Below are 13625 nucleotides of genomic sequence, written 5' to 3'. Positions count from 1 at the left end.
AGTGTAGATGATGAAAGAAACTCATACTTTCCAAACCAAAAACACCTCAGCGACTTGATCAGAGAATGTTGCTACTCTGGGTTTTTGCCAAGTACTGGTGACCTGGATTGGCCACCATGAGGACAGGCTATTGGGCTTGATGGATCATTGGTCTGACCCAGTAAGTCTTTTCTTATGTTCTTATAAGTTGGCTTCACCAAGTCCAGTGCTGAGCTTTTGATGTCTAGGCTCAAGCAGTGGAACTTGTTGGATGAAAGTGTGCAAGTCACAGTTCAGAAACAGCGTCACCAAGCTTTTTCCATCTTCTTCACCCAACTCTGCTTCTGCCACAATGTGACCAGTCTGTTTGAGGCAATTGGAATCACCTGTAACTCGAAAGAGTGGCGTCTCTTCATCAACAGCTCATCCAGGAGCATCAAAGTTGTGCTGCTCTATAATGAGAGCAAGTACCCATCTCTTCTACTGGCTCACTCAGTGCACCTCAAAGATTGCAACACCGTCAAGACCTTACTAGGCGCCTTAACATATGATGAGTATAGCTGGGAGGTCATTGGAGACTTCAAAATGGTGGCATTCTTAATAGGTCTCCAAGGTGGTTTTACCAAGTTTCCCTGCTATCTCTGCCTTTAGGACAGTAGGGACACAAAGACACATTGCCAAAGGCATGAATGACCACAGCGGACTGAGTTGTCTGTGGGGGAAAACAGCATCACATGGGTACCACTAATGGACCCCCCAGAACATGCTGATGCTACCACTGCACATCAGATTGAGACTGATGAAACAATTTGTCAGAGCTCTAGATAAGGAGTTAGCAACCTTCAAGTACCTTCAAGCTATCTTCCCTAATCTGTCTGAGGCAAAGGTCAAAGTTGGTGCCCTAGAGTGCAAGGAATTTCCACAAGAAGCTAACTAGGAAGGAGAAAGTGGCTTTTGTGTTGTTTTTTAGTGTTTTGTTTTTTGGGGGTTTTTTTGCAGTAGTTTGGGGCTTCCTGGACAATCACAAGGCTGAAAACTATATGGAGTTGGTTGAGACTCTGGTGAAGAATTACAATAAAATGGGCTGTAGGATCCTTGATGCTCTTCTTAAGACATTCAAGGAAAACATAGAAGCATACTCAGAAGAGCAAGGCAAGTGCTTCCACAAGGATATACTGGACTTCAAAAGCCATTACTATAAACAGCAAATGAGAATGTGATTTTTTAAATTTTATTTAAAATATTTATAATCTGCTTAAAAGCCTAAGTGGCTCACAGTAAAACAGACATAATACTAAAAGAAAACATAGTTATCAAAATAAGCAAAAAGAATAAAAATGATTCTATCCAGTTCAATGGGAGATTACATCTGGGGGCTGATTTGTGAAAGTGACTTACAACATAATTGCAAATCTCAAAAAAGTCTCACTTCTACAATCTTTTATCGCTAATCCTCAAAGTTTTATGTCTGGTATTTAAAGCCTCGCAGTAGAAGGTTCCAACGTATTTGTCAGATCAGTTGACAGCATATGCCCCATCGTGGTCTTTGTGCTCATCACAGAAGCATTTACTACCATCTCTGGATAAAGTGAAATCGATTAAGACCCCATAAAGGGCATTTTGTTATGCAAATTCTAGTTTGTGGAATAGATTGCCAATTGAAATACAACCAATGCAAAGTTATTTGAGTTTTTGGAAATTATTGAAAACTTGGCTTTTCATTGAGTGTTTTGTGAAATAAATTGAATCGGATTGTTACAAACTTATAAATAGAATGCCATGGTGATATATGGAGATTTACTAATAAGAGCTGGTTGATCTTGATGAACTATATAATTGTGATACAAGTGTTTTTATTATTAAAATGATAATTTTATTGCATTATCCCCCCCTTTAGTGGAGTTGGGACAAAAGAGGACTGTGAAGATTTACAAAGGGACCTGAACAAACTAGAAGAGTGGGCGGCGAGATGGCAGATGAAATTTAATGTAGAGAAATGTAAAGTCTTACATGTGGGAAACAGAAACCCAAAGTACAGCTATACAATGGGAGGGCTGGTAATGGGTGAAAGTACCCTAGAAAAGGACTTGTGGGTAATAATGGACAAGACAATGAAGCCGTCGGCACAGTGTGCAGCGGCCTCTAAGAAGGCGAATAGAATGTTAGGTATTATCAAGAAAGGTATTACAGCCAGAACGAAAGAGGTTATCCTGCCGTTGTATTGGGCGATGGTGCGCCCGCATCTGGAGTACTGCGTCCAATATTGGTCGCCGTACCTTAAGAAGGATATGGCGTTACTCAAGAGGGTTCAGAAAAGAGCAACGAGATTGATGAAAGGTATGGAAAACCTTTCGTATGCTGAAAGACTAGAGAAACTGGGGCTCTTTTCACTGGAAAAGCGGAGGCTTAGAGGGGACATGATAGAGACTTACAAGATCATGAAGGGCATAGAGAAAGTGGAGAGGGACAGATTCATCAAACTTTCGAAAACTACAAGAACGAGAAGGCATTTGGAAAAATTAAGAGGGGACAGATTCAGAACCAATGCTAGGAGGTTCTTCTTCACCCAAAGGGTGGTGGACACCTGGAATGCAGTTCCAGAGCATGTGATAGGACAGAGTACGATATTGGGGTTCAAGAAGAGATTGGACAATTTCCTGAAGGAAAAGGAGATAGAAGGGTATAGATAGAGGGTTATGTACAGGTCCTGGACCTGATGGGCCGCCACGTGAGCGGACTGCTGGGCATGCTAGACCTCTGGTCTGACCCAGCAGAGGTAATGCTTATGTTCTTTACTAAACCGCGATAGTGGTTATTAGCGCAGAGAGTTGCTATGAGCGTCGGGAGCAGCGCGGAGCATTCAACATGGCTCCCTGCACTAATAACCGCTATAGCAGTTTAGTAGAAGGGGGATATGTGATGATTTTAGGATTGTAAATCGCTGTACCATTGGTTTGAGCGGTATAGCAAGTATTAAAATCAAATCTTTGTATAACTTCAGTATAAATGCATGTTAATTATGATTCATATGTTGCTTTGTTTGATTTTTTATGAATGAAAAGAAGAAAATTCTGTGTTCTCGCATTTTAAAAAAGTAAATTGCAAAATGTGTCTATCCTGGTCACAAAAACAAAGTTTTATGGAAATAACAGACATTTTCTATACTTTTAGGCATGAGTAATTAGGAAATTACGCTTATTTCCAGGAACAAAAATCGTGTAGAGCATGACCGCTCAAAACTGGATTGTCTGATTCTTCCCAACTAGAACTCTCTCAACTCCCTCAAGGAATAAGCTGCGATAGAGGTTTCTACCGAGACACGGGGCGCTAAATGCTCCGACACTCATAGGAATTCTATGAGTATCGGAGTATTTAGGGTTCCAGGTTGCAGTAGAAACCTCTATTGCAGTTTAGCAACGTGTGGGGGTGGGGAATAGTTTTAAGCTGCTTACTGACATCATAAATGATTGCTTCTTGGAGCAACTGGTCCAGGAACTGGCAAGAGGGGGAACTATTTTAGATTTATTCCTTAGTTGAATGCAGGATGGGAGGTAACTACATTGGGTCCACTGGGAAAGAGTGATCATAACATGATCAAATTTGAGCTGATAACTGGAATGACATCACTAAAGTAATCTACTATGGTGGCATTTAATTTTCACAAGGGTAACCATGAGAAAAATGGTTAAAAAGAAGCTAAAAGTGTTTGTGATAAAGGTCAGAAGTGTAAACCAGGTGTGAATGTTGTTTAAAAATACCATTGTGGAAGTCCAGACCAGATATATTCCACATATTAAAAAAGGTGGGAAGAACATAAAATGAGAGAGTATCTCTAATGTTCAAGTGGGTACTCACCTGGGAAGTAGCGATCATCAAACGGTTTGGTTTGATATAACGGCTAAAGTGGAGAGCAGCTGCACGATACTTAAAGTCCTAGATTTCAAACGTACGGACTTTAATGCAATGGGAAAGTACCTGAAGAAAGAGCTGTTAGGATGGGAGGACATAAGAGAAGTGGAAAGACAGTGGTCTAAGCTGAAAGGAGCAATAAAAATGGCTACGGACCTTTATGTGAAGAAAATCAATAAAACCAAGAGAAAAAGGAAGCCGATATGGTTCTCCAACCTAGTGGCTGAGAAAATAAAGGCGAAAGAGTTGGCGTTCATGAAATATAAAAAAAACCAAGAAGAGGAGAGCAGAAAGGACTACAGGGTGAAACTGAAAGAAGCCAAGAGAGAAATACGTTTGGCGAAGGCACAGGCGGAAGAACAAATGGCTAAAAATGTAAAAAAGGGAGATAAAAATTTTTTCAGATATATTAGTGAAAGGAGGAAGATAAAAAATGGAATTGCTAGGCTAAAAGATGCTGGGAACAAATATGTGGAGAGTGATGAGGAGAAAGCAAATGTGCTAAACAAATACTTCTGTTCTGTGTTCACAGAAGAAAATCCTGGAGAAGGACTGAGACTGTCTGGCAAAGTTACACGAGAAAATGGAGTAGATTCTGCGCCGTTCACGGAGGAGGGTGTTTATGAGCAACTTGAAAAACTGAAGGTGGACAAAGCGATGGGACCAGACGGGATCCATCCCAGGATACTAAGGGAGCTCAGAGAGGTTCTGGCGAGTCCTATTAAAGACTTGTTCAACAAATCTCTGGAGACAGGAGTGATTCCTGGGGATTGGAGGAGAGCGGATGTGGTCCCTATTCATAAAAGTGGTCACAGGGATGAAGCAGGAAACTACAGGCCGGTGAGCCTCACTTCAGTTGTTGGAAAAATAATGGAAGTGATGCTGAAAGAAAGGATAGTGTACTTCCTTGAATCTAATGGGTTACAGGATCCGAGGCAACATGGCTTTACAAAAGGTAAATCGTGCCAAACGAACCTGATTGAATTTTTGGATTGGGTGACCAGAGAGCTGGATCGAGGACATATGCTAGATGTAATTTATTTGGATTTCAGCAAAGCCTTTGATAGTTCCTCATAGGAGGCTGTTGAACAAACTTGAAGGGCTGAAGTTAGGACCCAAAGTGGTGAACTGGGTCAGAAACTGGCTGTCGGACAGACACCAGAGGGTGGTGGTTAATGGAAGTCGCTCGAAGGAAGGAAAGGTGACTAGTGGAGTCCCTCAGGGTTCGGTGCTGGGGCCAATCCTGTTCAATATGTTTGTGAGTGACATTGCTGAAGGGTTAGAAGGAAAAGTGTGCCTTTTTGCAGATGATACCAAGATTTGTAACAGAGTAAACACCGAAGAGGGAGTGGAGAATATGAAAAAGGATCTGCAAAAGTTAGAGGAATGGTCTAATGCCTTGCAACTAAAATTAAATGCAAAGAAATGCAGAGTAATGCATTTGGGGATTAATAATAGGAAGGAACCGTATATGATGGGAGGAGAGAAGCTGATATGCATGGACGGGGAGAGGGACTTTGGGGTTATAGTGTCCGAAGATCTAAAGGCGAAAAAACAGTGTGACAAGGCAGTGGCTGCCGCCAGAAGGATGCTGGGCTGTATAAAGAGAGGCGTAGTCAGTAGAAGGAAGAAGGTGTTGATGCCCCTGTACAGGTCATTGGTGAGGCCCCACTTGGAGTAGTGTGTTCAGTTTTGGAGACCGTATCTGGCGAAAGACGTAAGAAGACTTGAGGCAGTCCAGAGGAGGGCGACGAAAATGATAGGCTTGCGCCAGAAGACGTATGAGGAGAGACTGGAAGCCCTAAATATGTATACCCTAGAGGAAAGGAGAGACAGGGGAGATATGATTCAGACGTTCAAATACTTGAAGGGTATTAACGTAGAACAAAATCTTTTCCAGAGAAAGGAAAATGGTAAAACCAGAGGACATAATTTGAGGTTGAGGGGTGGTAGATTCAGGGGCAATGTTAGGAAATTCTACTTTACGGAGAGGGTGGTGGATGCCTGGAATGCGCTCCCGAGAGAGGTGGTGGAGAGTAAAACTGTGACTGAGTTCAAAGAAGCGTGGGATGAACACAGAAGATTTAGAATCAGAAAATAATATTAAATATTGAACTAGGCCAGTTACTGGGCAGACTTGCACGGTCTGTGTCTGTATATGGCCATTTGGTGGAGGATGGGCAGGGGAGGGCTTCAATGGCTGGGAGGGTGTAGATGGGCTGGAGTAAGTCTTAACAGAGATTTCGGCAGTTGGAACCCAAACACAGTACCGGGTAAAGCTTTGGATTCTTGCCCAGAAATAGCTAAGAAGAAAAAATTAAAAAAAAAAAAAATTTAAATTGAATCAGGTTGGGCAGACTGGATGGACCATTCGGGTCTTTATTTGCCGACTTCTACTATGTTACTATGTATGGTTAAAAGGCGACGTGAAAGAGGCTATTACAACAACAACAAAAAAAAGCATCCTTCAAAGAATGGAAAAAAGATCCCAATGGATCTGCAGATGGGCAGCTTAGATGGGCCTTATGGCCTTTATCTGCCATCATGTTTCTAAGAAAATAAGCAGCACTGGCAAGTTAAATGCAAAGCATTGATAAAGACAGCTAAATAAGAATTTGAAGAAAAACTTGCCAAAGAGGCAAAACTCATAGTAACTATTTTTATAGGTACATCAAAAGCAGAAAACATGTAAAGGAATGCGTAGGACCATTGGATGATCAAGCAGTAAAAGGTGCGCTTAGGGAGGATAAGGCCATAGCAGAGAGACTGAATTATTTCTATGCTTTGATCTTTACAGAAGATGTAAGAAATCTTTCTGAACAGGAAATGGTTTTCAAGGGTGATGAGGCGGGTGAATTGAAAGAAATCTTGGTGCGGGTGAATTGAAAGAAATCTTGGTGAACCTGGAAGATGTACTAAGCCAAATCGACAAGTTAAAGAGTGATAAATCACCTGGACTAGATGGTATACATCCCAGGGTACTGAAAGAACTCAAACATGAAATTTCTGATCTGTTGTTAGTTATCTGTAACCTATCACTAAAATCATCTGTAGTACCTGAAGATTGGAGGGTGGCCAGTGTTACGCTGATTTTTAAAAAGGGTTCCAGAGGAGATCCAGGGAATTACAGACCGGTAAGCTTGAGACTTAAGTGCCGGGCAAAATAGTGGAAACAATTATGAAAAATAAAATTGTTGAACATGTAGACAAACATGATTTAACGAGACAAGAGTCAGCATGGGTTCAGCTGAGAGAGGTCTTGCCTCACCAATTTGCTTGACTTCTTTGAAGGTGTGAATAAAGGTGAGCCGGTTGATATAGTGTATCTAGATTTCCAGAAAGATTTTGATAAAGTTCCTCATTAGAGGCTCCTGAAAACATTAGATAGGAGGTAGTGTTCAGTTGTGGATTGTTTATCAGACAGAAAACTAAGGGATGGGTTAAATGGCCATTTTTCTCAATGGAGGAGGGTAAATAGTAGTGTGCCACAGAGATCTGTACTGGAATTGATGCTATATAACTTATTTATAAATGATCTTGGAATTGGAATGATGAGTGAGGTGATTAAATTTGCAGATGACACTAAACCTGTTCAAAGTTGCTAAAACGCATGCAGACTGTGAAAAACTGCAGGAAAACCTTAAGAAACTGGAAGACTGGGCGTCCAAATGGCAGATGAAATTTAATGTGGATAAATGCTAAGTGATGCACACTGGGAAGAATAAGACAAATCATGGATGCTAGGGTCCACCTTGGAGGCTCAAGAAAAAGATCTGGGTGTCATTGTGGACAATACGCTGAAACATCCACCCAATATGTGGCAGCGGCCAAGAAAGCAAACAAGATGCTAGGAATTATTAGAAAAGAGATGGTAAACAAGACTAAGAATGTTATAATGCCATTGTATTGCTCAATGGTGTGACCTCACCTTGAGTATTGTGTTCAGTTATGATCTCATTAGCTCAAGAACGATATAGCGGTACTAGAAAAGGTTCAAAGAACAGCAACCAAGATGATAAAGGGGATGGAACGCCTCTTGCATGGGGAAAGACTAAAAAGGTTAGATCTTTTCAGCTTGGAAAAGAGACGGCTGAGGGGAAATATGATTGAAGTCTACAAAATCTTGTGTTGTGTATAACATGTAGAAGTGGATCCATTTTTTTACTGCATCAAAATTTACAAAGACAAGGGAACACTTTTAAAACCCATAGGAGGAAATATTATTTTCACACAGAGAATAGTTAAGCTCTGAAATTCGTTGCCAGAGGATGTGGTAAGAGTAGTTAATGTAGCTGGTTTTAAAAAAAAAGGTTTGGACAAGTTCCTGGAGGAAAAGTCTGTAGTCTGCTGTTAAGACAGATATGGGAGAAGCTACTGCTTGCTGTTTAACCTTTATCTGCCACCATGTTTCTATGTGGGTTTTTGCCAGATAATTGTGAAGATGGGATACGGGCCTAGATGGACCATTGGTCTGACCCAGTAAGGCTATTCTTATGTTCTTATGAGTATAAAATCTTTTTCATGTCCATATCAGTTAATAACTTCCCCTGAAAAAGCTGCCTCCATTCCGTCAACCTTTAACTGCTGGTTAAGGACATAGCTCTCTGTAAGTAGACTAACCACCATTTTGGCAGGGTTTTGGCATATCTTTCTTACTGGGTTTCATTTCTTTGCAGGCCACAAATGCCTGGAAGTTTCCTGGAGGTCTATCCGAGCCAGGTGAAGACATTGGTAGGTATTCTGACATTAATTATAATTAGTGCAATCCTCTTAGCATATCCTTTCATTAGACCTCCCTAAAGGCAGTTTGGTCTCAATATGAGACACATAGGAGTGATTTAATGGGAGATCTGGAGTTCAGAATATTGCCTGGAGTTGCGCAAACAGATAGGAGGAAAGACTGAGCCTGCATTGGTCAGCATTTTTTTTTAATCACCAGTAATTGTGGATTAAAAAAGATCCAACTATTCAGAACCATTATGCTGACTTTGCGGTCAACCACTATCCATATGGCCAATCCACATTCGCTTTTAGCGTGCGTTGCAATGCCGCGCGTGCTAGACGCTATCGCCTCCATTGAGCTGGCGTTAGTTTTTGGCACGTAGTGTGGGGTTAGCACGCACGGCAATATAGCGCACACCTTAGGAAAAGGAGAGCTTAGTTTATTTCTGTCCATAGATTTTTATTTTTTTTTTTTAATTCTTTATTCATTTTCAAATTTACAATAAGTGTAACAATATATCCAAACAAATTAACAATAAATATAACACTTAATAATCATCAATGGTACAAATAATATGCTCTGTCCATAGTTATGCAGATCCTTTTCCACTATTTGCATAAGTTCCATCTGGAGTCACCGTGGCACTATGAGCACAGGTGGCCAGAGGAAATATTCCGTGGCACTGTCCCTTTTCAATATCAGCCCTCTAGTGTCGACTTTTACATGATTTACGCATAGCTGTTTCCTGGGGGTGGAGAATAGCCCAGATGTCCTGTTAGAAATTCAACTTTGTAATGATTGTATTATTTAAATATTTTTTCAGCTCTCTGGGAATGAATGCATAGATTTGCTAAACTCTGTAATGTCTATTGTGTTATAGTAATCGGGTCCCATTACTTACAATGAGGCCAGAAAGAGATAATGGTTACTGCGGATGGGCAGACTAGATGGTCCATTTGGCCTTTATCTGCCATCATGTTACAATGTTTCTATAATTATAAAGCTCTATGACCTCACAATTCAGGTGTAAAGAGCCTTAAAAGAGGGGCATAATCAAAAGGGATGTCTAAGTCCGTTTACGTCCATTTCACAAGTCGTCCAAAGTCAAAAAGTGCCTAAGTGACATTTTCGAAAGAGACGTCCAACTTCTTTTGACTTTCGAAAATCGTCCAAATTATACGTCCTGCAGATCTGATCTAAAACGTCTATCTTTATAGTCCATTTTCGTACAAATGTCCGTCCAAGTCAAAAACGTCTAGAACAAGCCCTGTTGGACGTGGGAGGGGTCTGCAAAGTGATTGATAGAACACCCAGACAGGGCACCTAAATAGTGGGGTACCTTACAGGGCACTGCTGTGAACTTCACAAACAGGGTGCCATGGCTTCTCCTCACTACAGTTCCCTTATAGGTGACGATGAGCCCCCCAAACCACCTCCAGAATCCCCTAGACCCACTTATCTACCACCCCTATAGCCCTTATGGATGCAGGAGCCACTTATATGCCAGTACAAAAGGGTTTTGGGGGTGTATAGGGGAGTGCACAAGTTTCAGTAACAATGCAGTGATTACAGGAGCTTATGGGCATGGGTCCATCTCTCTATGGGTCCCAAACCCACCCCCAAGATGACTTAAGCTGCCTCTGGGTTGGACGACTAGGCTTTCCTATGCTAGGCAGCCAGGTGATGATGGTCTGGAGGCTGAAATTTCAAGTTATGATTAAAATTTTTATTGGGGTGGGGGGGTGTTAGTGATCATTGGGGTAGTGTGTTGGGGTCTGTGTTATGTGTTTTCAGTGATTATCTGGTGAGTTTAGGTGGGTTTTAGTGACTTAGACCTTGTTTTAGATGGTCTAAGTCAAAACATCCAAGTTTCCTCTAGGCTCTGTTGTTTAACTTTCGGTTATACATGCTGTACGACTAAGTCTAAGCCGGCCCACATCCCGCCCTCGACACGCTTCCCGTAATGCCCTGTTTAGCTTTGGACGATGAGCGGCTCTATGAAGGCCTAAGTCATTTAGAAATACATCCAAAACACGGTTTGATTATCGGCACTTGGACGTTTTAGAGAAATGTTCATCCAAGTGCCAATTTAGGCCGGTTTTTGAACGTTTTTCTCTTTCGATTATGAGCCCCTTAGCCTATAGGAAGAGGAGATGCAAATGTTAAGAGCCTCAACCAATAGAGAGAGAAAGAGATAATGGTTACTGCAGATGGGAAGACTAGATGGGCCATTTGGCCTTTATCTGTCATGTTTCTATTACTATAAATCTCTATGACCTCACAATTCAGGTGTAAAGAGCCTTAGCCTATAGGAAGACGAGATGCAAATGTTAAGAGCCTCAGCCAATAGAGAAAGAGATAATGGTTACTGCGGATGGGCAGACTAGATGGGCCATTTGGCCTTTATCTGCCATCATGTTTCTATGTATTGTTAGTGATTTGTAATTTATCTTTAAAATCCAGCATGGTACCGGAAGACTGGAGGGTTGTCAACATAATGCCAATTTTTAAAAGGGTTCTAGAGGTGATCCAGGAAATTCTAGACTGATGAGTTTGATGTCGGTGCTGGGCAAAGTGGTAGAGACTATTATAAAGGACAAAATTACAGAACATACATGTAAACATGGATTAATGAGAGAAAGTCAACATGGATTTGGAAAAAGGAAATCTTGCCTCACCAATCTACTGCATTTCTTTGAAAGGGTGAATGAACATATGGATAAAGGTGAACCAGTTGATATTGTGTATCTGGATTTTCAAAAGGCAGTTGACTAGGTGCTTCATGAAAGATTTTGGAGGAAATTAGAAAGTCATGGATTGAGAACTGATTGAAAGACAGACAACAGAGAGTGGGTTTAAATGGTCAATATTCTCAATGGAGAAGGGTAAATCGTGGGTTCAATAATATATACAGGAACGAGAGAGAAGAAAATATAACCTCCAATACCCCTTTCTTGTTACTTCACAAATATAAATTTGCTTAAAATTATGAAGAATACATCACAATCTCAGCTCTGGATTGTTGCTACTCTGGGTTTCTGCCACTGTTGGAAACAGGATACTGGGCTTGAATGGCCTTCTGTTTGTCCCAATATAGCAACTCTTATGTTCTTATGTGAGCCAGGTATAGGACAATCGAGCCATTGTGACATTACTGCAGAGGTTGGTTCTTAGGCATTGGTGGAATAAGGCATTATGACATCAGAATCTCAGCTCTGGAATGTTGCTACTTTGGGTTTCTACCAGGTACCTGGGACATGGGTAGGGCACTGTTGGAAACAGGAGAGTGGGACTGATGGGCCTTTGGTCTGTCCCAGTATGGCAACTCTTACTACTACTACCTATCATTTCTATAGTGCTACCAGACATACACAATGCTGTACACTAAACATGGAAGAGACAGTTCCTTCTCGAAAGAGCTTTCAATCTAGTTAAGACAGACAAATTGGACAAAAGGTACATTTATACACAGTGCTCAGGTGGAGAATTACAGAAGGAATGATAAGACAGATATTGGTGCTCAGCAGGTGGGTTGGAGTTAGGATTTGAAAGCAGCATCAAAGAAGTGGACTTTGAGTATGGATTTGAAGACTGCAAGAGATGGAGTTTGATGTTACGAGTCGGGCAGTTTGTTCCAAGCATTCGGTGCAGCAAGGTAGAAGGGACGGAGTATGGAGTTGGCCATAGAGAAGAATGGTACAGATAAGAAGGACTTACTTGATGAGAGGAGTTCCCGGGGAGAAGTATAGGGAGAGAGGAGAGATATTGAGGAGCTGTGGAGTGAATCAGTAAGAGTAGTTTGAATTGTATGTGGAATGACATGAGGAGAGGAGTCATGTGGGTACAGCTGCACCGGCATAATATGAGAAGTGCGGCAGAGTTCTGGATGGATTGAAGGGGAGAGACATGGTTTAGCAGTTTGCAGTAGTATTGGTGAGAGGAAATGAGAGTATGGATGAGGGTCTTAGCAGTGTGGTCAGAAAGGAGGGGTCGAATTTTGGCGATGTAGAGAAAGTAACACAAAAACAAGAAAGAGGCAAGCAAGATGTCTAAATCCAGCCAGAAATGCTACAGATTTTAGTTCATAATAAAGTCCAACAAAGAGAAGCTCTCTCTCTTCTGTAACAACAGGTTTTGGTGGCCTTTTGAGTTTGTGAAGAGGAGAGAGGGATGAGTCAAAGATCACCCCGAAGTTGCGAGATAACAGGACAGGGAGGATGAAAGCATTGTCTATGGCAGTAGAGAAGGGGGGGGAGGGCAGAGGAGAGGTGGGTTTAGGAACAAAGATAAAAAGTTCGGTCTTTGCCATGTTTAATTTTAGATACCTGTGAGACATCCAGGTAGCAATGTCAGACAGGCAGGCTGAGACTTGGGCCTGAATGTATGTGAAAATTTCAGGTGTAGAGAGGTAGATCTGTGAGTCATCGGCAAAGCCATGGAAGGAAATTAGAGCACGAAGGAAAGCAGTGTAGATGGAAAACAGAAGCGGTCCCAGGACAGAGTTCTGAGGCAAATCGACCAATAGCAGGATGGTATTTGAGGAGGATTCACCAGAGGATCCACTAAAACTATGATGGAAAAAGTAGGAAGAAAACCATGAGATAACAGCCCTGAAACCCTAGTGAGAATAGGGTCTCGATGAGTAGGCGGTGATCTACTGAGTCAAAAGCCACAGATAGATCATGGAGGATGAGGATGGCCAAGAGCAGGTCACTGGAGACATTAATAAGGGCAGTTTCTATGGAATGGAGAGGGTGAAAAGCCGATTGAAGGGGGTCAAGGATAGCTCGAGATGAAAGTCAAGACAACGGTGCTCAACAGCACGTTCAAGTAGCTTGGATAAGAAGGGGAGGAGGGAGACGGGGCGATAGTTGGAAGGGCAATTAGGGTCCAGCAAGGGTTTTATGAGGAGCGGCATGAAGACGGCATATTTGAAGGTGTCGGGCACAGTCTTCGTGGAGAGTGATAGGTTGAGGATATGATAGATAGGACTATAGTAGGAGAGATAGTGATA

The 13625-nt window shown here is 41.7% G+C and overlaps 1 protein-coding gene across 1 annotated transcript in view; it reads left to right on the top strand.

Annotated features, from left to right (window-relative positions):
• Positions 1-13625, top strand: part of NUDT6 (nudix hydrolase 6) — a 102533-nt gene that overhangs the window by 82101 nt on the left and 6807 nt on the right. Inside the window, exon 4 of the mRNA XM_033938675.1 lies at positions 8565-8619. Within this exon, the coding sequence (XP_033794566.1) occupies positions 8565-8619 (55 nt within the window). The remainder of the gene's footprint in view (positions 1-8564; positions 8620-13625) is intronic.

Source organism: Geotrypetes seraphini, chromosome 1 (assembly GCF_902459505.1).
Source record: "Geotrypetes seraphini chromosome 1, aGeoSer1.1, whole genome shotgun sequence".
NCBI lineage: Eukaryota > Metazoa > Chordata > Amphibia > Gymnophiona > Dermophiidae > Geotrypetes > Geotrypetes seraphini.
The sequence above is the reverse complement of the archived record's forward strand: the minus strand, read 5'-3'. Positions and strand labels throughout refer to the sequence as shown.